Source organism: Corvus moneduloides, chromosome Z, assembly GCF_009650955.1.
Source record: "Corvus moneduloides isolate bCorMon1 chromosome Z, bCorMon1.pri, whole genome shotgun sequence".
In the NCBI taxonomy this organism is placed as follows: domain Eukaryota; kingdom Metazoa; phylum Chordata; class Aves; order Passeriformes; family Corvidae; genus Corvus; species Corvus moneduloides.
In genome coordinates, this window is record NC_045511.1 from 16,532,847 (window position 1) to 16,558,171 (window position 25,325).

Below are 25,325 nucleotides of genomic sequence, written 5' to 3' on the forward strand. Positions count from 1 at the left end.
CATGGACAAGTGGAGAAAAGAGTCTAGCAGGGGCTGTTTGTCATCAGGTGGCTGGTTGGTATGCTTATCTGACAGAGCTCTCTGGCTGATCACCTCATCTTACTAAACTCCATTCTCAACTATTTTTGTGTGAGTGTGCTCTCTATACTCTGTGTGTGTATGTGCGACCACTAGTGAAATCTGAACTGGATTAATTAGAAAGAACAACAAGAAGCCTGCATGCCAGTAGTGGGAAGGACAAAGCTTGAAAGTCCACAGACTGTGCTGGACCATATAAGGATGACGTCATCACAGCTCTGTGCACTGATGTGAGAATGCCAAGGCATGTATAAGGCGCTCTGAGAGCTTGCTGCTTCAAGTACCTGAATCCCCATCCACTACTGGTGTCCCAAAGCCCCACCAGTGTTTCAAAGCCTTTCATCTTCAAACCCCTGCTAGGGACTGATGGCTGCCAGCACAGTAAGATTTCCTTTACAGTGACAACACTGAAAAGAAACATGTCGTCCTTGACACAGCTCTGAGGGTGCCCTGAACATGAAAAGAAAAAGTGAAATCAGCTGACCAAACTATACCACACAGTCACAGTCAGAACCAGGAACATGACTTCAGATTATGTGTGTCCAGCCCTCTGCTTCTTTCCTGAGCTCTGCAGACACTCAAGGGAGATTGAGTCTCACTTCAAAGAGCATGAAACTAATAGGGCTACACAGAGATGAGAGGACAAAAGAGAAAAAGAATTCTATAAACTGTTACTTTTTTTATAAATCCATAGTTTGCTTACACCTCCAGTAATGTGTGCAGTCCTCTTTTCCCATCCTAGAAAATATTAAGTAGAATTTGAAACCAAGTTCAGAGAAAGGGAGCAGAAGAAGCGAAGGGATTCTGCCCCTCTGCTCTGTTCAGACCCACCTGGAGCACTGCATCCAGCTCTGGGGTCCCAGCACAGGAAGGACAGGGACCTGTTGCAGTGAGCCCAGAGTAGGTCATGAATATGATCAAAAGCTGGAGCCCCTCTCCTATGGAGACAGGTTGAGAGAATTGGGGTTGTTCAGCCTGGAGAAGAGAAGGCTCTGGGGAGACCTTAAAGAACCTCAAAGTGCCTAAAGAGAACCTACAGGAAATACAGGAATACTATTTATCAGGAAGTTTAGCGATAGGATGAGGAGCACCTGTTTTAAAATAAAAGAGGGTAGATTTAGATTAAATATTAGGAAGAAATTCTTTACTGTGAGTGTAGTGATGCACTGGCACAGGTTGCCCAGAGAAGCTGTGGACACCCCATCCCTGGAAGTGTTCAAGGCCAGGCTGGATGGGGCTTTGAGCAACCTGGTCCAGTGGAAGGCATCCCTGCCCATGTCAGGGGGGTTGGAACTAGATCATCTTCAAGGTCCCTTCCAACCCAACCATTCTATGAATTTATGATACTATGATTCCATAAATTTTATTTTTGGGGGATTCAGTGGAAAAGAGGCTATAAATAAAAAAGAAACAAACAAAAAAACAAAACAACCTTGTAAATGCAGAAACAATATATTATTCAATTGATTTTTTTCTGCAATGCAGGAAACTCTCCAGATGAATCAAAAAAGCTTTAAGTCAGCTTTTCTGTCAGGTAGCTGTGCTGTTAACAACACATCCATGACTAACTACATTTTTGACATTATAAGTGGATGAGAGTAAGTTATTTTCCCTGCGTATCCTGTCCTGTTTCAGATTTTATTTATTCTGTATGCTACTGAAATAAATCTTCAGAGGAAGTTCTAAGTCTAATTTTTCTTTTTTTTTTAAAAACAATTCCTGTTTGAAACACACTTTTCCACATTAGGCCAATTCTGAGCTAGCTAGCCAAATGCAATGAGAGCTCATAGGATAACACATTTGTTTTGTTTATTTCTGTGCATAATTTATTTTTAGAACAGCAATAATGTTAATCGAATCATATGTAAGATGGATAATGGGCTAATACTTTGAAAACAAATGTCTTGGCCTGGCTCTGTAATTCCTTATCACTAATTGTCTCATACTTGCCTCTCAGCAGGTGGCCAGTTGCAATGTGCGACTCCCATAAACTGAAGCATGACAAAAAGCTTCCACTGGTGTGTAACTGCAAATCCAGAAGACAAATACCACCCTAACATCATGGAAGTAACTGCTCATACCTCTGGCAATACATATACTGTGACTAGAGGAGCCCCTGATTTGCAAAGAAAGAAGCACAGTACAGGGTTGTCGTCATCTGTTGCCCAGCCAACACCTGAATGCAAACACCAACTGTAAATCCCAAATAAAGTCCCCCAGCTTAAACCATGTCAAGCAGTTATTAAATTCCATAACTGTACTCATCTGCTCTTCTTCACTCCTTGCTTTTAATTCTGACAGACTGCAAACAGAAAATTGAAGACAGGGGAGTTGGGATGGATCCACTCCTAGGGATGACCCAGGAACAAGTGAACAATAATGTGAAAGTTAATTGCATTCTAAATTCACCTATTATATAAAAAATAATAGTATCCTTCCAAGAGCTTCCAAGTGGTATTTGTGACCCTGTGCATTGTCTCACCAGGCACATCTCAGACAGGGGTAATGGTACATGTAAGATAGGACCTCACATGATTCAGGAATGCACATTTCTCTGTTAAATAGAAATTTTGTTTGCACTTCTTAGGACAATGATCAACCACCTGTGTTTCAGAGGAGATTAGAGACTGTTCCACTGCAGTAAGTTCCAACTTCAATTTCATTTTTTAATTAATTTAATTTATATTTTAATTTTTCTATTCCCAATTGGTTGACATTTATCTGTATTTCTGTTGACACTATCCTCTGCCTTAGTAATTCTCTCACTCTGTTGTCTAACTCAGAGTCCCTACCTACCTTTGCATTAGCAGATAAACATGCTAAGATTTTCTAGTGTTATATATTCAACCTTTCAATTTCTTACCATATTTTCCATCTCTACGCAGGTTTGCAACCAATCATCTTTGAAAAGTGGTGATCAAAATCACATATCCCTGTTCTAGTCCTGAAAATGTATCAGCATAAATATCTTCTCTGCTATTCATCACAGGGATATTCCAGCAATGTGCTTGTCTCTCATAGCCGCATCACAATTAACCACATCACAATAAACCAACCAACACGAAGTCAGAGAAATACGCTCATGTTTCTCCCTGTCATTACAGACTGTAAGCCTGCTTCTTACCAAAGATTGTTTTGATACTCCAAAATGAAGTCTTCCACTCCACCAGTCCCTCCCAGGCTGTAATAACAACAACTTTTCTGTATATCTAATAATTGCCTAATCGTATTGGTATATCTAGTAATTGCACTACAGCAATAGTTTACAGAATTCTAGCTAAATTGCCTTCCTCTACTTTCCTTGTCCTAGAAAAACATGACTTGCCTTTCATTAAAGACAGACATGAGATTATTTGGACACGGCCTACCTTTGGTAAATATGTGCTGTTTTATTCCATTTCATATTTAATCCCTGTTCTGTATTTTTTTCCTCCATATTAATTCTGTTGCCTCATGTACTGTTAAAGGTCAGACTAATGGTACCATTTTTACCTCTCTTGCATACAACATGTCCTTGTTATGGTCCAGTCACATTGCTCCACCCCTCTTTGCATAGATTCATTAAAAATCATTAATGTCAGTGTTGTGGTTTCCTGCCTTGCCATCTCAGGGTGAGAGAAGCAAGCCTGCATCAGATACATTAAGCTCTTCGCATTTTGCTTCCGCCTCAGATACTGTCATTTCTAAGTTCATTCAAAAACATAAGCAGAGTTATAGTTCAGACCAAGCATGTCTCTGGGTCAGCACTGTGGAATCATAGAGTCATTTGAGTTGAAAAAGACCTTTAAGATCATTGAGTATCCTCCCTATAATCAGAGCCATAAACAGATGGTACATGAACAGAAAGAGCAGGACAGGCAGATACAACACTTCTGCCTAGTTATCTCTGCTTCCAGATATTTTCAGCTCAGAAAATATCGTATCATTCCACTTTGGTATTCTGTGTTATCCATGGTCTGCATACTGCCTTGACTAAGAACTGACGAAAAGTTCCAAATATTGTATCACTGCTATTGGATGTAGCACACCCTTTCCTCTCTAGATCCATTTGAGTGAGAGGCACATGGAGAGATTTCTAAGAGTTCCTCATCACAGTATCCAGTCAAATACTTCCTATTATTCCAACTTTTATTCAGTCATGCGTCTTCTTTATAAAATTCTCACCCTTCCTTCTGCTGAAACCCTTGGTTACCTCCCTTCCTTTCCTGTTGGCTGCCTCTATCTTCTGCTTTGCTAAACCACATCTTCCTTGCTTCATCAAATTCTTCAGTGCAATGCATAGCTTCATTTTACTTCTTTTCACCTAGTGAGAAGCTTCTGCTTAGCTGTCAAGGCTCCCCTCCCCTCTCCTCCTCTCTTTTCTTCTCTGCTTTTGACCATATTTTTTTCATGTATCACATCCCTTCTCTCCAAGCTATGTGTTCTTTTGACTTCTTATTCAGTAGCAGCACTGTTTTTTCTCTTTTCATTCATTACATTTTCGGATCCTCATCTAACTCCTACCGTCATCTTCAGCTGTGCCTCTAGTTCTTAGATCTTCTCTTTAATGGCCTCCTACCATCGCAACAGATTCCATCAGAGATCCACTTGTGGTAGTAGCCATTAATTTTCTCCTTTCCTTTGGGTTGAATCTGGTGCTAGCTTAGTAGCTGTCACAGTTTTTCTTGCTAATACCTAGCCTGACCAGAACAACGGTGGAAATTAATTGTGGCTTCTAGACATTGCACCTTGATTCAGATCAGCCATGTCTCCTGCTTGATGTTCACAGTTCTCTTCAGCAATGACCAAGCACAGTTTGTCCTCAAAAAGTGTTCAGCTGGAAAAGCTCTGTTTCAATTGGCATGGTGTAACATATGTAACCTGTGAGTTAAAAGCCCCACAAAATGCACTTCTCCATTTGCTGACTTGAGGCCAGAAATATAGATTCTGATGCCATCAACCTTTAATTTCCTACATCTGAACAGACATGATGACTGTTTTAAGTCTGATTTGAGCCTTGGAGTACTTCAGGTGGCATTTTTCCAGTCAATGTGTGAAGAATTCATCAGGTTTTTCATACACTTCAGGTTGGTTGACCAGCCTCACAGAGCACCTCAATTTGGGACACTAGCTCTGCATAAAGAAGCTTTTCCTTTCACTTATCCACTGCATCGACTTTTTGGCTTCCCTTCAAGCCCCCTAGAAAGTGTTACGTGTGAAAAGAAAAACACCAAAGGGACAGATATGAGTGACTGGATTTCAACTTCCCACTGTTGTCAGTGGAGTGGGCAGCAGGTGTTTTACAATATGGTTTCATTGGTAGAATATTTACTTTGTTTCCATTATCAGTTTTTAGCAGACCACCCTTTAAGCCTATAATTGTGATGTTGACTTCAGGCTTAATTCTCTGAAACATACTCAGGTGAAAGGTTTACTGGTTTTCAAAAGGACTGCGAATTTCCATGGCACAATTCACAGGAAGAAGCCTGTCAGAACATGTTCCTGGTCTGTTTATACTGTAAGGTTTATACTGGCAGAGTGCTGCTTCATGGCTAAACCAGCCAAATCCTCTGCTGTTGTATTGGCCATATGGCATGAAAGAGCTAAAGCCAGTTTCAGGAGTCTTATTACACACACACATATATACATATCTCTCTCTCTCTATATATATATATGTATTACTTATGTTGATAAGTCTACACCTATTCTAGGAGCAAATTATGAACTGATTTCCATGATTCTGTATTATATTTCTCAGTATATCGTGCTCCAGCCATTACAGAAATTATTTCAGTTTGCCTTCCAAATGGTTTACCTTAGACTGGGGAAGAAAGAACCAGCCACTTAAACCGTAATAGAAACTTCCTGAACCCATTCAAAATATTTTGGAACAAGAAGAAAATCTTTCAGGGTTGCCATATCATCCTCTATATTGTACACTCCATGCTTGAAGTGGGATGATATTTTTAAGATGGGGATAGTTTCCCTCTGGTGGAATGAACCATGTAATTCCCACAAGGCACTCCTAGGCTATTCCTGACAGAGAATTGGGAGTCAGTATCACCCTCACAGCAAGGTCACAGCATCAGCTCCAGGCGTAGCAGGTGTTAGGACACCTCATACTCTGAGAAGCATGCCACTTACATATCTATAATTAGAAAATGTATAAATCATAATTCTATAAAATCATTAAAAATGAAAATTAAAAAATAGTGAAAAGTGTTTTACTACAGTGCTATATTTTGAAATAATCCTAAATTTCATTGCCTTTCAGATTGAAACATTGTATGTAAAAGCATCATCACTTAAAATTCTTCGAAAAATCACAGGGTGTTTCTACGTATTTAGTTCTTTTATCCCTCACGTAATAATCAAAAATGCAACACAAACACAATGCACAAAACCTGAAAGCTATATATCTCACTTGGAAATCAGGTTTGAAAATAACATTATGCAAAATCAAAATCCTGTTTTATACAGCACAACAGAAATCCTGTTTTGGAAATACAATTTCTAGCAAAAACTAATTTTTGCATTTCCTAAAGTTGTTACTTGCCCACTAAGACAACAAGCTACCCAGCCAGCATGATTTGCTTTCACCTGACTTGCTCTACAGATGCACCCACCACCACTTTGAACAGCCTTTTCCTCCGCATTATGAAACATACCTGTGGCTCCACATAGGATAACTTTCTTCCTGTTTTCTTATCTTCTTTCTTTACCACCTGAGGTTTTGCTTTTTCTTTCTCTTTTGCCTTTTCCATTCTCTCAAGTTCCTCCATATAGGCATCATAGATATACCACTGAGAGACAGACAGAGGCAGGATTTATCAGGACCTGATCATATTCCTTAGAACAGCCATCTACACCATCACAAAAACATGATGGTCATCACAACAGTACCACTGCTGCTGGAATTAGCTGAACATCTGCCTTCTTGCACAAAAAGTGATGAGTTGAGGTCCAGGATTTTTAAAACATGATGGAGCAGGTCTTACTTTCAGAACAAATTACTGCATTACTAATGATTTCTTTCCTCCTACACTTTACTTGCTGCTTTGACTCCCCACCTTTATTTTTGCAGGACTTTGTGTTTGTCTCATTTGCCAGTGTTTAATAGGAAACATGCATTAAACATTTGCTTTATGACATTTCTCATGTGGTGTTGGAAAATTAAATTGTAGTTGCTTAACACAATTTAAACTTGGACTCCAACTCTGCAGCATATGATCAAATGGAAACTGAGAGCAGTTTTACATCTTCTGCTACGCCACATGCCACACACGTCTTACTTGAGTAGATCCAAAAGTAATTTCTCTTAAGAATTACTCATAAGTATCGAAATCCTAGTATTGCATCTGAAGCAGGTATATTACTTTCAGAACAAAACAAAAGGTAATCTGACACATCATCTTAGGATAGGGAGCACGATTCAAACACAGAATATAGACTAGAACATCGGAATAAAGGTAGCAGTACTCTTTAGAAAAAAACAAAAACTGTATTGTGTTGTAAATTTGCAGGCAGAAATGAGATGGTAAGGTGTTCCAAACATCAGGGAAAGGACAAAGAAGATGAGACAAGTATGAGAAGAAAACAGAAAAGTTTGGAATAGGAAATTGTGAGCATAAGAAAGAACATGAAGGAAAAAAGAGTTGAGGGAAAAAAGAGTTTATATAAAAACACTATTTTAGACCCACCGAAATGTCAACAATATAAAAAGAAACCAATGGAGAACTTTTCCTCTTGGCTTTCAAACATTAATGCAAAATCTGAGTCACAGCCTAATTATCTGAAAGACCTCTGTTCTAAGTCTCAGGACATCTCACTGTCAGAAGAAAAATGGAAGAAAACTCCAGCTGGAGGGAGGGAAGATCTCAGGCCAATTACGCTGTAATTTCAGGTTTAGGAATAGAATGGATTACAGTTTTTAACCTGACAGAGATACCTTCACTCCCCTTCCTATCACTTTCCTACAACAGCATTTTTTAAGTTGCGGCTCTTACCTTACAGCGTCTCTTGGGTGTTCGTCTGCTCATTGGTAACAAAACAACGTTTCAATACCAGTTCGATACACTACTTTGAAACAATGTTTGTATCTGTGACAAACACAATTACATTTTTGCAAATATCTGAGAATTAAACAACAGAACTGGCTGGGTTCCCTTTCCACTGAAAGCTACAACGTATTCCATGTGTGAAATGTCATCCAAAATAAATTTCTTTACATTTTTAAGAGATGCAGCAAATGCTATACAGTTTTTCATCATGAACAGATAGGCACATTTCCACTACATAAAACAGAGCTAAGTCTCTTGCAAGAGGTCTTCTATGGTCCTTATGCTGTAGCTCTCATTTGGTTCAGCTTTGGGCTTTAGAAACCTGCTTTTGCATACAGCTAAACTTAGACAAAGTAAAAACCCAGGTGCTGCTTATGCCAAATTCTTAACAATACTCCAAAAGAGAGCTATGTCCCTAGAGGAACCAGTACCTGCAAGTTGCAGCCCACCTCTTGCTGAATCCAAAACTATTCTCACCCTGTGTTTCCCCCATTTTCATTCACTTAAGAAAGACTCTCTAAAGCAGACAAGTCAGGGTGGCTGGCAAAAAATAAACCAGTGAAAAGAATCTAAACCAAGACACTGAACCTTAGAAACACAAACCGTGAGCAAGTTCACCCATTAAGGCAGAAGAGAGGGTCATACTAGTTTGTTGTCAGATTCAAAACAGAGATCAAAGCCACAATAAAGGAGCTCATTCCACTGCAAGGAATGCAAACACAATAATCCAGTTCTAACTTTCTCACACCTCAATTTCCAAAATATATTCTAAAACAACTTTAAAGATAAAAAGGAGATAGATATAGATATATATATATATACCTGGTTAACATTGGCTGAGAAAGTTTCATAAGGTGCAGGGTCAGTTTGATATCCTTTTTCCTGAAAAAAGAAAAAGCACGAAGAAGCAGCATTGAAGCCCTCTGCAGTGACATAGCCCAGTTGTGGAAACAGTCTGCACAAATGAATAACTTGATATCCAAAAGACTCCTAGAGCACTGCACAACACTATTGATGATCATGGAACTACAGAAAGATTTTTTTGTGGACCAAAAGAACATTCACAAGACCTTCTGATTTTTTCCCACATACTTTAAATACTTCAGTAGTTAATTTTGAAGAAGTTAAAATGTTTTTTTTCCCCTCTACCATTTGAAATGTTCTGGTACCAATTACGGTATCAGTTATGACATCCTACCAAATTTGAAAAGTTTTGTCCTATATATTAAAAAGCCAATTGGAAACAACAGTCAGAACAAAAGAGTTGAACAGAACGAAACTTATAAACAATTCATCTGATGCTACTGAAATAATATTTTTACCATCCTTACATCAACAGTCTGGAATATGTTAATATATTTATGTGAAACGTTCCTTTAAAAGAACATCATGTTTTTTCAAAAAACTGCTGTGTCAGAACATTTTTAAGAAGCTGCCTATAGCATTTCACTGACCTCTGAAACGAAGATATCTCAGAGGTGGAAACTGCACATCCTGTACAGCACATAGCAGTACTATGCAGCTATTTAAGGCCTATATTCTACTTTCAAAGGCAGAATCATACAGAGACACACAGGCTTCTCCCAATAAAAACATTGAGAAGAAGAGATTATGCAGATCTGGGAACAAAGAAATAAGAAATTCCATGGCCTCCACTCAGATTTTTGAATGATACAGAATCTTAGCTCAAACTTCATAGCAAACACCCCACTGCAGGACAAACTCTCCTGAGATCTTCTGTCTCCAGCAGCACAGTAACCCATCTCTCTCGCCAAGTGCATCATATGTAAAGGCATCTAACTTTAGGTGTAATGGCTGTAAGAAAACAGACAGGCTCCTTGGGGAAGATATCTATATGCCGATTGCAGCAAGAAGAACAAGAGAATTTTCTCTCTGAAACTTGTATCCCTGATGTAGAAAACTCCTTTTTCAGCACTTAGTCAGGAGCCAACATCACCAGGATTGCTCAGTCAGAAGGCCCCATGAAAACATGCTCACAGGGAATGGCTGTAGGTTCAGCAAAAAAATTAGGGAAGGAACAAAAGGTTTTAGGTCTGTACTGATTGGAAAGTGCACACAGAGTGGGAGGGAGATGTACCGTGAAGTACAGATTTGTCACACTTACATACGTTTGTTACTCTAGTACCCATGCTCAATAAAAGCCCAAACACACTTGTCCTTTTAATATATGGGCATGTATATCTCTGATCCATTAATAAGAATTGACGTACAAGACCATAAAAGTACCCAGTGACAAACAGAAATTGCTTTCACACATTCCAAGTCCTCAGCTACTACCCTAATCATTGCTCTGTACTTTTTCAGATGACAAAATAGACATGAAAAAATATTATAACCAAGTAGAGGCTTAAGGACTTACAGAAGGATCAAAACTTTTTGTAGGCTGTCCAAGAGTTCATGAGACATGAAATTTTCTATCACCATTTTCACCACACCAAATGTTTTACAATAGTACAACCACTATACTTTTTTTCCTAATAGTATGGACAGATCACAGGATATGACACAAACACAGATGATCTACATGCCCTCCCAAAGGAAAGATCCTCCAAGTCACTGAAGCAAACAGCAACATACCCGCAGAGGATTGTGGTACGTAGTTGTACCTCTCTCAATGAAGTTGAACTGGTTTGCAAGCTTCTTCTCTGGCGCTTTTGGGGGAGGAGGCTCTTCTGCCTCTGCTGCCTCAGCTTCTTCAGCTGTTTCTGCTCCCTTTGTCTCTGCCTCTCCTTCTCCCTCTTCTGCAGCCTGCAAGAAAATACAGCAGTGACTCCACCCTGAGAGAACCAGTTGTCCCTTTCTTTTCTTCTCAGACTGCTGCCTAGTGAAGGAGACTGTAATTGAAAATTCAAATACTTAAGATCCAAATTAGGACACTTTCAGCACTCAGATCAAGGAGATTCTGAAATGATATCTAAACAGGAATACAGAAACCCAGGAACTGAAATTGCTTTAAAACAAAACTTGACATGAGAGAGAAAATACAGCACAGCTGCCTTTGGTAAAAGGGACTCAGGGACCAGAAGACTCTGTTAGAGACCCATTACCCTGCAATGTCATTTCCTTGCCAGACAACAAGTTTCACCTGAAACTCTGACACTGTGTGGGTTATGACACTGTGTGGATAAGAATAAACTTCTCACAGGCTACTCCTTTCCTATCAGCTGCCTTTAAAATGGGCCACTATTTATTTCATTCAGTTATGCCTGCTGCTTTCACCCCTCCACATTCTGTTTTTCACCAATGGACATACTGTTCAGGAAGATTCCAGAATCCAGCAAATTACACTCTATTTTGATAGAATATCTGGATAAAGGTAGATCTGGTATGATCCCTCTACACAGCTTCTGCACCTGAAAAATGGCAGCAGGACCCCAGCTGTCCAGCAGAACCTGCAGGTTCTCACCTACAGCACTGACATCTCAGACACAAAAGAATCAATCACAGAAGCAAACCCATTTTATAGTAATGCAATTTAAAAGCTAATACTAAAAATAAAATGGACAGAGAATTACCTCAGCATCTCCTGTGGGTTCTTCATCTTTAACCTCTGCCTTTTCAGTTGTCTCAGCAGAAGCCTCCACAGGAGCATTTTCCTCCTCAACAGGAGTCTTTTCTGATGACAGAAGGGATAAAGGAATGAGTCTGGAATAACAGGACATCCTATCCAATATTCTGCAGATCCTCTGTCTTCTGGAGCATTGATGTACATATGTACCCTTTCCTAATGCTGTCTCATTAGACAACACAGTAACAAATCCCCACTTTGGAGAACAATTGTTTGCTCAAAGCCACAAAAGGTGACGATGTTATTTCTAGAATGCATCTGCAGTATTTCTGGATGAACTGAAATAAAAAGTAAATATTTTGACTCAGAGCAAACTTCTGTAACCCATTTCTGATCTGCGTGACTTTGTTTCTGGTTATCCCTTCAGCTCTAGACCCTTCTATCCTCCAAAATTGTCTGCAGTTATGTACAGCTACTAAGAATGTTTTCAAGGCACACAGAAGTTATAACATGGTTGTTCTTGTTTATATGGATAAAAATTAATATACTAGTCTTGTTAGAGAATGATGGATGTCTATGTACCAATCACAGCCTTGACTGTAACCATGATAGCATCGAGCCACTTGAAACTAATTGCTTTGGAATGTACGAAAAACACTGCCAAAAATCCATGATTTCATGGCATTGAAGATCCTGTTAAGCACTTTTCCCTACTTCAAATCATCATGCACAGTTTGTTAAGTGTAAAAAAAAAAGGAGACATTGACCCTTAGAAGCTGAAAGTAAGAACTATTCTCAGGAGCTTATCTAGTGTTATCATTGTGCCTGGCAGTTACCACCTTGAAAGAACACTCATTGTGACAGAAATTCTCCCTTCACAAACAGCAGAAATACAATAAAATCACTAGCCAGTACATCCTTCCCTGCTGAAAATTCAAACCTAGAACTCTTCGCTAACAACAGAGCTTTCAGTTTCTCATTAATGTATCTTTTTGTCTCAACAACTAAGAGTGGTGATAGTAACTCAGATCAAAGGTCCAAGTAGCTCAGGATTTTGTATCTCACATTGTCTGAAAGTAGAGGTCTTGGTCAGAATTTAAGAACTAGTCAAGCATGTGATAGTGTCCCGAACAATCACCTAGATTCCAAACATTTCTGCTTTAATACTTTAAACCGCGTCTGAAACTTTCAAAGCAGGCTAATATTCAGACATGTATGTACAACTAATGGTAGTGAAAGATGTTTAAAAGACACTAAATAACTTTGAAAATTTCAGTGTTAGCATTCAAATGACTCAAAAAACACACACCATTTTCTAGACTGCAGCAAACATCTGGCTGATTATTTTTTCTAATTTTGATTGCCAGCAAGGATGCAAGCCAACGTAGGAGCTGTTTAATTCCATGGTAATGCAGCATGATCATTCCATCATGTTGAATAAGCAGAACCAGCGCCTATCTGAAAATTATTGTGATTTCAGACAATAAACCTACCTGCTTCAGAGCTTGACTTGATACTCTGGCATCTGCCTTCGTCGGAATCTTTGGGTACCAAGTTTCCATTCAAAGTGAAGTGAATGGCTGTTTGATCCATATCGTCCACTATCTTGTATGCTCGCTCCTACAAAAAGGGAAAACTCAACAAAATCACAGAATTACAGAATCATGGAATGGTTTAGGCTGGAAGGGATCTTAAAGAACATCTTGTTTCAACCTCCCTGCCCTGGGCAGGGACACCTTCTCCTAGACCAGGTTGCTCAAAGCCGCATTCAATTTGGTTTTGAACACTGCCAGGACTGGGGAATCAACTTGTTCCAGTGCCTCACCATCTTTACAGTAAAGAACAACTCAATCTGTATAATTTAGTTTAGAGCTGCACCTAAAAGCAATCAGAAGCCACTACAGAACACAGATGCTTCAGTAGTTTCTTCTTAAATATATGATTGCTTACTGTATCAATCACAGCATAGCACTGAGCCCACTTCAGTCAGTGTGGAGAATTTGAAGATATGGATTACTGATCACCTGTCTATATACCATAAATACGGAAAACTTCAGCTCCAAGTAGAAGAGAAGGACCTTATTTGACTCCACAAAACTGATTTCCTTTCTCTGCAATCATGTAATGGTTGGTCAAACAAGTACAGTAGAACAGAGGTGAGACAGACTTGGGAATATTTTGGCTGGTTTTCTCTTCCCTTAGGTATTGGTTTTGACAGGGAACATTTTCTTCACAGTAGCTACTGTGGGGCTGTGTTTTGGATTTTGCTGAAAACTGTGCTGATAACACAGGGATGTTTTGGTTATTGGTGAGCAGCGTTTGCACAGAGTTCTGCTCCCCATCCCACTTCACCACTACCTTACCCATATAACCACAAGGATATTCCATACCAAATGGTGCCATGCTTAGCATATAAAGCTGGGGGAAGAAGAATGTTGGGGGGAAGAAGAAGAATGGGGGGGATGTTTGTAATGATGGGGTGTATCTTACCAAGTAAACGTTAAGCGACATGGGGCCCTGCTTTCCTAGGGATTGCCGAACACTTCCTGCCCACGGAAGCGGGGAACAAATTCCTTGTTTTGCTTTGCAAAGCTTTTGTTTTCCCTATTAACTGTCTTCATCTCAACCCATGAGTTTTCTCACTTCTACTCCTCTGATTCTCTCCCCTGTCCCACCATGGGAGAGTCAGTGAGTGGCTATGTGGGGCTTAGTAGCCAGCTGGGATTAAACCACGACACCTGCCTGAAGTTGGGGATAATTCAATGCCAGAGTTGGAGGAGCTGTCCCCATGCCCTTTCTTTCAGGGTGTGTAATCCTTCCCAGGGAGGAGTGGGAGGCAAAGGCACCACTCCCCCCTTCCCGTGTGACTGCCTGTGTTGCTGGCTGTATATGGTAGGGGAAGAAGGCTGCTCCAGGGTAATGAAGTGTGTGCCCTGCACACACAAATTTGAAGGTGTGACTCTTGAATGTTTTGTGGTTGTCTGTTGCTCACTCCTATTCATCATGAATAAAGGTGGTCAGTGATTTCACAAGACACATTTCTGAGCTCTCCTATAATTCAATCTTCATGTGTGGATACTGAGGCATAACTCTAACTGACTGAGAAAAGCCTTGCCTTTTGTGCTTTAACCACCAGAGAATGGGAAAAGTTACTACCTGAGATTAGCTGCATTAATTACCTTCACTGACAGATCTTGTTCTGTAATTGTGATATCCTATTTCTAAATAAATACATCCATGCTTCTAGACTTTTACCCTTTACAAAAACCCTTTAAGAACCATTGGCAGTAAATATGTAACAAGATGTAGCCGCATTGAAAGAAAATTTACCTGGTTATAAATCAAAGGAAAACACAAAACCAGTTAATTGCAAAAAGTTCTGGTTTTATGGGTCATGTCACACTTACTTTAAAGTTGTATCTGACGATATCCCGGGGAATATGGGGATTTTTAGCTGTCAAGGTACGTGTAATTTCCTTTTTTAATTCCTTTGGAATGGAAACAAAATAGTATTGTAAATAAAACTTCACTACTAATACAATGTACAGCAACAAAAATCACAGAGTTTATGCTCAGTTCTATGATGTTCAGTTTGTTGCAGATACCTCATGTGCAGCTGATGCCACCACAAGAACAGTGCTTGGGGCCAAGCTGGCTCATAGTGGAATCCAGAACAGTCATCCTGCTTCCTACTACAGTATTTCAGTGGGGTTTCTCAATGTTATTTCTTATCTAAGACATGGTAGCACTTGAAAAATGCTAGCTGCATTCTATAGGGTGAGACAGACAACTTGTGTCTTCAAAATTTACACTGTACAAAAAGAAACAATAAGCTCAGTAGCAGTGCTTTCAGGATTGACCACTGTGAACAAAGAGAAGTACTGCTGTTAACTATTTTTACTCCCTGAGTTGGGGGAAGTACATAAAGCTTCCCTTTCACAGATAGTTGAAGGGCAGGGAACAATGCTAGAGTTTTATAAGGCAGTGAACAGAGAGAAACAACTGCAGTTGGAAGGGTGACCAACAGCAGTGCTACTGAATCTATCTGGGAAGAAATCGCAATAAAATTGTAGGACACTTCCCTGTCCTGTGTATCGCACACAGGCACCTGTAAAGCTCAGGGTTGGCTCTGGGTCCTCCTTAACTGAGTGAAGCCCCAGCCGCATTTTCCCTTTTGGATCACCTCCAGGCAGTTAGTGTTTCAAAACCAGAAATGGATTTCAAAGCACACTCTCCATGTTCTCCTTTTGAAGCCATTTCAGTTGGTACTGCAGACGCTGTACTTCAGCAAGTACTGAAGTTTTACTCTTGCAGAATTTTCCCCAAAACCAAGGGGTAGGCTTCTGCTTATAGAGTTTTGTACATATCTCATGACAAGACAGGCATTGCTTTACTCACAACTTCAGTCAGCTCCAGTTGATCTGGGGATCTGACTCCAGCCCTTGCTGTCAACCAGTCGTCTCCCATTTCAGGGGAGTCATCTTCATCCTAGAACAAGAATGACAAGCTCAGCAGTACAACAAGACTGTGACTGTTTTGCTCCTTGCCAAAGCACTTTTTGAGGCACAGAGCAAAGAGATAAAAACAACATTCCCCCACCCATTTTTGCTTTGAGCAGAGCAGAAGAACACAAATGGCAGGCCAAAATCTGAAGATTTTCATATGGCTAAACTTGCCAGCAAGAGTTCAGGGGGTTGGAGGAGCTGCAGTCTGAAGATAATTTCTGCCCTGTCACAAAACTGGATTAACTCCAATAACAAAACTCAAGCGATTCCGCTTCAATCTCAGTTTAAAACTTGGCAATTCTGTTTCCCTTGCTACATAATACCCAAGGGTATTATAGGACTTAAGGACTGCTCAAGGGCACAAGCCAAGAAGCTGCAATTACTCCTGATGTGTTATTCTATAAGCTGCTCTTAGAATTCAGTTCAAAATACAAAGCTGCAGGGATGTGGCTCCTGAAGGAATGTTAACCAATTTCTTGCAAAGGCCAGCATGTCTCCATTCTCCCAAAAATAGACTGCTGCTCTCCCTGTGCTAGCATTGGGTTGATGTCATGATTAAAGGTCATTAAAAAGAAAATGAATCACTGCAGGAATGCATTTCAATTAATTGTCCTTACAGAAACAACTGTCAGAACACAGAGCTGCTGATTAAAGTGCTTCACTGCTTCAGGCAAAATTTCTCCCTTAACTTCAAAATGTGTAATGAGTTGATTTAAAATAAATCAATCTTTCTTGTAAATACAGTTCTCTCAGGCCTGCTAACTTTATAGCCATACAAAGCTGAGGATGAGTCCAAGGCATAAGTACAGCTTATGGCTGCAGTTATAGAGGCTGGACCCAGCAATGCTTTGCTACGGGCAGAGCACCACAAAGGTAAAAAGCACAACGCTGTGTCAAAATGTGCAGTGGCTGAAAGCAACAGAGAATTTTGCATAAGCGCCAAGGGAAAGTCACAGGCTGCAGCCTTATTTTTTTCCCCAAGGGAGCCTAAATGAGGCAAGCTGTAAGGAAGGTCAGGCGCTCTGGTGCACAAGAGATGATGATGCCAGAACAGTTGTTTGTGATTTAATGCTCTCCACATGAACACCTGCTTGTAGGACATTTATCATACACAATTCGATGCCAGTTAGTTCAGTGGCTGTTTTCCCTAGTGAATCAGACACGAAGTATTGTGGTTTTAACATTTTTATACATGATTTCCATTTAAAAGTAAATAACTTTCCATTTTTAAATGGTGAAAAGAGGAACATTTAATGAGACTGTGATTTGTCTCAAGAAAGTGAAAAGCTGTTTATCAACATTCCTGTTTAAATGCATGTAGACTGTTCTTCAATCCATGTCAATGGAGCTAAATAAGAGGAAGGTAGATTAAATCAGGGTATTCTAATCATTTCTTTGCCCAAAAGTAAAAACATTCTGGTGAGTGAAAAAAGTAAATGCTATTTTCTCTAATGCTTGTACTTCTTTGTTAAGTGAATGTGGGCTATACTTCAAATTTTCTAAAGTGAGCAGGCTGTTTTCTCACTTTCTGAGTCAGCTTGTATTTTGGAATTCACACCCCAAACATTTTATTTTAATCTTTTCATATTGCATTTTACCTAAATTGTGCCTTTGTTCAAGGTGATATTTTTCATCCTAACTTGCTGGTTTATTTTCCTTCTCAGTGGAAACCTACAGCAACCTCTTACTGCTGAATCAGTTGATATTCTACCAATTTTATTAAAAAACCCTCATTGTTCAGACTAAATCCTTTTTGCATCTCATAGCTAAAAAAAGTAAAAAGCATTTTTTAAGACTTGAGAATCTTACCCATCTTTTACGTCCAGCTTTACCAGCTTTTCCTGCCTTTCCTCCTGAAGGTCCACCTTGACCCTGAAGTGAGAACACATCCAATGTAAACATTCAAAGCATTTTTTTTTCCTAATTTAGCCAAAGCAGAATAAAAGTTTGATGTTTGCGCCAATGGTATGTTTTAAAAGCTGAGTATGCCAGCATTCTGTCCATAAATTATCTGAAGGAAAGACAGTCACTTTCACAACACAAGACAGCAGTTTATCAGCATGAAGAAATGCCAGGCTCTGTCCTAGTTACTGCCTGTCTGTGATACACACCCAAATGTCATACACACATTTTAGTGCCTTGGTCAAACACACTAAGAGGCTGCTCCTGTCCCAAGTGATTGCATGGCACAGGGAGCCCAAAGACAGTAGATCCGCACCCGCAAAGACATCAGCACTAAAAAAACATGGAAAACACTGATGATCAGCTGGGAAATTAACCACTGTCAACCGCCCTGCACACATGAAAGCACAGAAAATTTGTTATGACAGGCTTTAAGGAAAACAATTAAGTAGTTGTTTATAGGGTGCCTTATAATGGGAGACTATCCTACCCAGAGTTAAGGAATAACAGAAGGGCACCAGTGACAAAGCTTTGTGAAAATTTAACAGAAAGTGGGAAAAGAAATGAAGAGGATCTTTTTGAGGAGACGCTGAGGGATAGACAGGACCATGAACCCTGAAGGAAGAGAGAGCTGATAAATCAAGCAAAGGAAACAACATTAGAAACCTTGGCAAGAACAGTTTCAGGATGGATCACAAATAACGTTTGATGGTATGGATGAAAAAAGCAGAGTTACTTGGAAAAAAGTGTTGCACTTTGAGAGAGAAAAGAAGGGGTCCTAGACAAGAGGCAAGGAAAAAGAAGGGGTGGGAGAGCAAGCTCCCATGGGCTGATAGATTTTCTTCAGAAGAACATTAGAGACTGCCTTTCAGCTCAGATCAAAGGTCCACCTAGCCAAGTATCTCTCACCAATACTATTTAAAAGAAGGTATCTATTTTATTCTCTCCAGGATGCCCTCTCAGCTTGCCACAGGGACTTGAACCAGGAATGCTATCCTTTTTATTTCATATCACTGAACCTTTTTCTCCACAAATTTATGCTGTCATTTTGGAATCCATGCACATTTTTAACACACACAACTTCCACAGCAAGGACTCCTGTGGTACAACTACATGGTAATGCACAGAATCCATGCTTGCTTTTTAAGTCAGCCAATTGTTTCTCTCATCTGGTTTTCCTAGTTCTTCTAGAAAGGCCAGCTTTATCACAATATCTATTCTTCCTCTTCTCTTCCATATGTCTTATGAACACTTTCAGGAGCACAAGCCTCTACAGAGATTCCTACACTCCCCTCATGATTCCCCTTAATTACGAAAATTTAATATTCATTTCCACCACCTACTTCCTATGTATTAAACAATTAAGCAGCCATAAAGACTTTGACCCAGAAACCCAAGCATTGTTTGTCACGCCTCACTACTTGTTAAGACTTGACAATAAGAATTCAGAAAAGAAATATTTTCAGAGGAGAACAAAGTGCAGCAAAGATGTGAGATGGTGTCTCTGTGTTATTTCTCTTTGTAAAAGCTAAAACATATAAAACTGCTGTTACTAACAAGGCATTTGGGATTATCTTTATTGCAGAAGATACATATTAAAAGCGATGAAAAATGAGCAGAACAATACATTTCTATGCTTAGAAAATGTGCCTCACTTTGAAATACAAATTTTTATGATGAAGGTAGAGAAAATAAAAGTTAAAAGATTTTCTTTATAGTCCCACTATAGTGGACTGATTGCCGAGCAGAGGGGCCAAGAGCTCCTGTGTCACAACCACTACTGAGAACACTGGATCACCCAGCTGGCCTGTCTCCCCTATGTGATTGCTTGGCAATGGGCAACAGAGGATTCTCTCTGACAAGGATCCTGCTATGTGTGAATTAGATGTGACCGAAACAGATTTTCAGAGCAGAATTTTATTCAGATATAAAGTGAAACCAAATTCTTAATTTTAAACATGAAACAAAGTCTACTTACTATTACCCTTTATAAGTGGGTCTACAAAAGCATTTATCCATTAGCAAAGGCATTGACAAGGCAATCTGGGGATAATTGGCTTTAGCAGTTGCACAGATTTGAATTAACATAATCCAAAGAGCCACCTGTGAATAAATATCTGCAACAGTGTTAAAATCCAAAAGTGAGACTAAAGAAAAGCTAGAGCTATGAGTGCACTGGAAAGAAGCAGCACAAACCCTGACCATAAAGGGTATGTAGGGTAGAGCATGAACAAGTTTTCTAATCAACCAGGGACCTGTGGCTAGCTGGCTCTATTTCCTTTGTCTTTGTACAGTACTATGCTGGTTTTATGATAGTAATTTAATGATACAGTACAGGCCTGGTTTGATAGAGACACCCTGAGGAGACCCAGGACATGGCATGGAGGAGTACAGGCAGGGGATGGTAAGACATGGGGCACATTCTTGACATCGGAGACTCCACAGCTGAAAGCATCTCACCACTGGCCAGTTAGAGAACTGCAAATTTGCAGACAAGGAAACTGAACAAAACCTGGTTTACGGGCAGCAAAGAAAACAAAGAAAAAATATCTATCACACTGAAAAAGCATCATATGCAGTAACACTGAGTGTAGTGTGGAACACCAGACCAATGGAGAAAGGGAAACCTGTGAAAATAGATTAGCTAACACATAAAAGAAACTCCACGTGAAGAAGAAACCATCAAAATGGACATTTTATCGTCCCCAACGAAGGTGTCCAGGTGACAGCTTGTCATAACATCCCCACCAACACCACCACCAACAGTAAAATTAAACTATCAACTTTAGGAACCAGAAGAACAGAAGAAGTGTGAGCACAGTACAAGAAAAGAGGTAGAAACTGGGAAGTTTGCATGCAACAACTCTAACCGCTTTATCACTACTAATGAATTTTTTTTTTGCACTGAAATATTTCTTATTTTCTATAATGAAGACATCCGGACTGATGATAATGTTTAGACTAAAATTTCAGTCACACTGACATGAAATTTTTAGTTTTATAAGTTGTGCCTTCTCTTTGCCCATATACAAGATTTTGAGTGCAACAAAGTTGACAGACTATTGCAAAATGCAGAACCAGGCTCTGAAAGTCTTAACTTTGACCCTATGCATGTTTTTAACCTTTATCAAAGGATAGCTGTTGTGTATGACTGAGAGAGGGTGTTCAAGGAAGAGGTTTAATTGCATCTGTCAGTGAGATTTACCAGACTTCTCCACGTCTCATGCCTGCTTTCCTACCAGCCTCTACTTGCTGACTGTGACAGCTTGCTTTGGGGCTCCCTGGAACTAAGCAAAGTAGCTCCCTACAGCAGGGAGCAAGCACATGACTGATAGGAAAGTTAAAAAATTATACTTACTATTTCTGGTATTTTGAACTAAAGAAGCTCCAACCACTCCCTCCAACCTGAACAGTTATGCTTTAGAACTACTTCGTTACCACACAGATGCTTGGCCAAATGCTGCACAGTATGGACACAGCCCACTCCAAAGTCGTGCTAAGCCTGAAGTGGGAGGATAGGACCCAGCACACAGAGATCAGTGTGGGCCTGGGGCTTTCTTCCGTGTGTGCTCCACAAAGATACGACAGCCATACCTGAAGCAGTCTAGGAAGGAGCTGGTCCTTAGCTTATTCTGGGGTCGTTCAGTAAAACTCTTGTCTCCTGCCCAGATAAAACATCCCTCACAACACAGAGACCTACTTCAACAACAACAAAAGTTGAATGTCTTATTTGTTGGATATTCTGGACTCTTGCAAGTGAAGGTAGAGACTGTAACTCCACTTGACTCAGTACTCTAAAGAAGTCAGCATAAAAAGCAGAAGACATACTTTGCTCTGCAAGGATCATTCCTGCTACTGCTGTCTATGCTGCAGAAAGTTCATCCTGAAATATCTCAAACTTTTGGAACCCAGCTGAAAGGTGGCACAAACATGAAAAAAATAAAATGAGGGAAGATAAGATCCTAGTATTTTGACAATATTAGCAGTAGGTGAAGGTCATCAAAACTAGTAGATCTGTTTAAAACTATTACAAGAAGCAAGTTGGGGAGCAAACGTTAAGTCAAGAATATGAAATCTTTGACTCCTAATTCAGATAATAGCACAGACAGTACTGTTGTGCCACTTGATGAAAAGGGCAGTCCTGACATCCTTTTTTATTGGTGTATCTGCGCTTTGCTCTTTTCCTGGGTTTTTTTGCAAGCTCCTGCTCCCTGTAAATCTTTCCAAAGCCAGCACATTGTCCTTTTTCATACATTACTTTAAAACTTCTCTCTGCTACATTAGCTGCAAATAGTCCTCAATACCACCTAGGTAGTTTGTGTCCTGCCACCATGGCTCAGAATGATTGTTACTGTTTCCTGATCCTTCCTTTTACTGTAACAATGCACTACCCATAAACTATAAAAAAAAATGTAATCCTTTTGCTCTGACAGCTACTTAAAATACATCACACAGTGTTTGTACAATAGGGAAGAGGTCACGAACACATCTGCAATACAAATAAAAAATAAACTATAATTGTGAATCAACATAATGATTGTATATTCACTTATAAGATGTTAACAATAACTTGCCTTCATATGCATGTTTAAAATTCAAGAACATTTTTGTGTCGTGCATTAGCTAAAGGGGAAAAAAAAGTTAACAGACTATTATTAACATCTCAAAGAGAAGCATTCAGAACTTAGAAAATGTGAGAATTAAGGTTGCCGGGGAAACATTCAATTCATCCCATTGGACACAGGCATTATGATACACAGCTTAATTCCATAATCACATACTTTGTTTTTGTAGGTTTCCTGCCTCCCTTCAGTCCTCCCAGGTTTATAGTTTATTGGTTTATATTGTTCAGCATCTAGAGTGGTAGGGGCTTTTTGCAATCCATAGCATAAGTCAGACATCCGACAAAGGACTATTCAATCCAAATAGTTACATTTCAGAAAATTCTAGATAAACTAAAGACGGTTTTGCTACCAAAAAAAAAAAAACCAAAAAAAACAGTCCTCATAGATCTTCCTAATAAATGTGCTGCTATCCCTGGCTTTAATAAAAGTATTAATTAACAGGAAGAGGAATTTGTATTAGGAAAAACAAGACATATTTGCTAGGGAACTAAGGAACAGGCAGGAGGCATTAAGGACTTTCTCACCTCCAGGTCACCATCATAACTCTGACAACTCCGCGAGGTGCTCAGGCACGCCAGAGAAAAATGCCAGAGTCAGAATTCATAGAGGCTAATCATGTTTTAAGGCTACAGAAGACCCAAGTGACTGTTTCTTTCTGGATCCTTCTTCCAGGGTGTGTATGATAGACACACCTAGGAATTCTTCCCTGGGCCAGACATCTGCTATGCTACAAGACAACTTAACTATTGACTACAGCAAAGATACCATAATCCAACAGGATGATAAAAATGAAAAGTGATGAAACACATGAAACAGATGGAACAGATGAAAAGTGATGTTTTAAATGCCATTTAATATTCCTTTCCCTCCTCACAGCGCCCTTTATTGCAAACAAGCCACCGAGAGGTACAAATAGCTGCAAAATCAAGTCCTTCAGCAGGGAGTTTTCCTGCTGATGAGCTATCCAACAAGCATTTTCAACTGTATTTTGGGTAGGATGTCTGGGTAATATATACTTAATTTTTTTGTAGTCATAAAATAGGAAAACAAAAATAAGAAGAAACTATTGGCTACTTTCTAAAGACCATTGCAGTAAATGAAAAAAAGTTTTAAAAGAAAGCACTACCAGGCTGGCATTTCATAAGAGCGATCATATTTCTGCATCCAAAAAGAAAAAGAAGGGGAGGGCAACCATCAAAGACGTGCAATGTTTAGTAGAAGTTTTGCCCTCAACACCCTAGTAACACGTTACCAGATTACCCTGCAATGAAGAAAATAAAAAAATCACACTCAAGCATGCATTCAGTCTTGTTCTTCTAGCTCACTCTATCTGCATGTTTTTTCACATGGCTCTCCCTTTTGTTGGTGACATGACAGTCACTAACTGCTGATCTGAGACTCATTAAATGAATTTATACAAACCAGACAGGACTATCAGTACCTATTGCTATTTGGTATTTTTCACTGAATAGCAAAAGCTCTGAAGTTTTTTCCAAGTCTGTTTCCTTTTGAGCTGTTTTTTTATAGAGCCCTACTTTTCAACCATTTCATCATCTGCTGCACAAAACCTCTGACTTGTCAGTGGCAATTCTGGTGGTAAATAAATCATTCTGGTGACCTAGGAAGCAGAGATTTACTCTCAAGAGCCAGTGTTCATTTAAGAACCGGGCTGAATCCTGAATTAGTGACCACAGAAAGCCTTCAGGAAAAATGTGTCAATTCCTCAGGTTCAGATCCAGGGCCTGCCCTGACTATCCAAGTAGGAGATGCAATGATTGTTACCACTTGTGCTGTGCTGCCATCCAGGATAAGGGTTGTCACTACGGCCTTTGCTGGCTGGTACATCTTTCGCCCATTACTGCCAGATTAAACTGTCCTTTTCAGACTAGGTCTTGCAATGGGTCACTGTATGGTGAGGAGCCAGACACCACTATTCAGTGACTACTTAAGGAATGAGAAATTTCTCCCTATGCTTAAATCATAAATTTGGACAAATAATCCTGGATTTGCAGATCCAGCCTAAAATACCAGAGAACTCAGTGGCAGGGAGGATGCAGGTTGGTCACTCTGCCAAGCTGAAGTGTCAGTTAATATTAAGCAAATTTTCCAAGGGCTGAAAATTGATTACATATTAATGAAACACTCATCAGGGCAAATGACAAACCCAAACTATATTTTTTTATTATCATTAAAGAGACACTCCTGCAGCCTTTCTGCTCCCATGCTAGCTGTCACCATGATACAATCAGGCTACAAGGCTGAGGAATCAGAATGCCCCTGCTAAGTTTCGTTCATCTTCCTGAGCAGAGACAGCCATTCCCACTTCCTCTGCAGCACAGTACAGAGATTAACCAGAATTGTGGGAAACATGTAATGTACTTGTAATGTAGTAATGTGCCTGTTGGATTCTAAAAGAAAGAGGTAGAGACAGTATGAGAGCTAAGCCTGGCATTCCTGTAAAACCATTTAATAAGTTTCCTGCTAGCTTTTTATTCCTGTTTTGAATATTAGTAAACTCCATAGTAAACCGCCAGCTGGGACAAGGCACAAGAAATCACAACATGGAAAAAAGTCACTTCTAGCCTGCCCTGCAGCAGGTATTTATTTGCACACACTAGGGATGCCAATTTAAGCACTATTTGCCAAT

At 39.7% G+C, this 25,325-nt stretch overlaps 1 protein-coding gene across 2 annotated transcripts in view; it reads right to left on the reverse strand.

Moving 5' to 3' along the window:
* Positions 1-25,325, reverse strand: part of DNAI1 (dynein axonemal intermediate chain 1) — a 138,326-nt gene that overhangs the window by 108,801 nt on the left and 4,200 nt on the right. For both annotated transcript variants that reach the window (XM_032096853.1, XM_032096852.1), the window contains exons 2-9: positions 17,961-18,023; positions 16,045-16,134; positions 15,054-15,134; positions 13,140-13,266; positions 11,654-11,754; positions 10,716-10,886; positions 8,940-8,999; positions 6,726-6,860 (exon numbers count right to left, since the gene is read on the reverse strand). In XM_032096853.1, the coding sequence (XP_031952744.1) occupies positions 6,726-6,860; positions 8,940-8,999; positions 10,716-10,886; positions 11,654-11,754; positions 13,140-13,266; positions 15,054-15,134; positions 16,045-16,134; positions 17,961-18,023 (828 nt within the window). The remainder of the gene's footprint in view (positions 1-6,725; positions 6,861-8,939; positions 9,000-10,715; positions 10,887-11,653; positions 11,755-13,139; positions 13,267-15,053; positions 15,135-16,044; positions 16,135-17,960; positions 18,024-25,325) is intronic.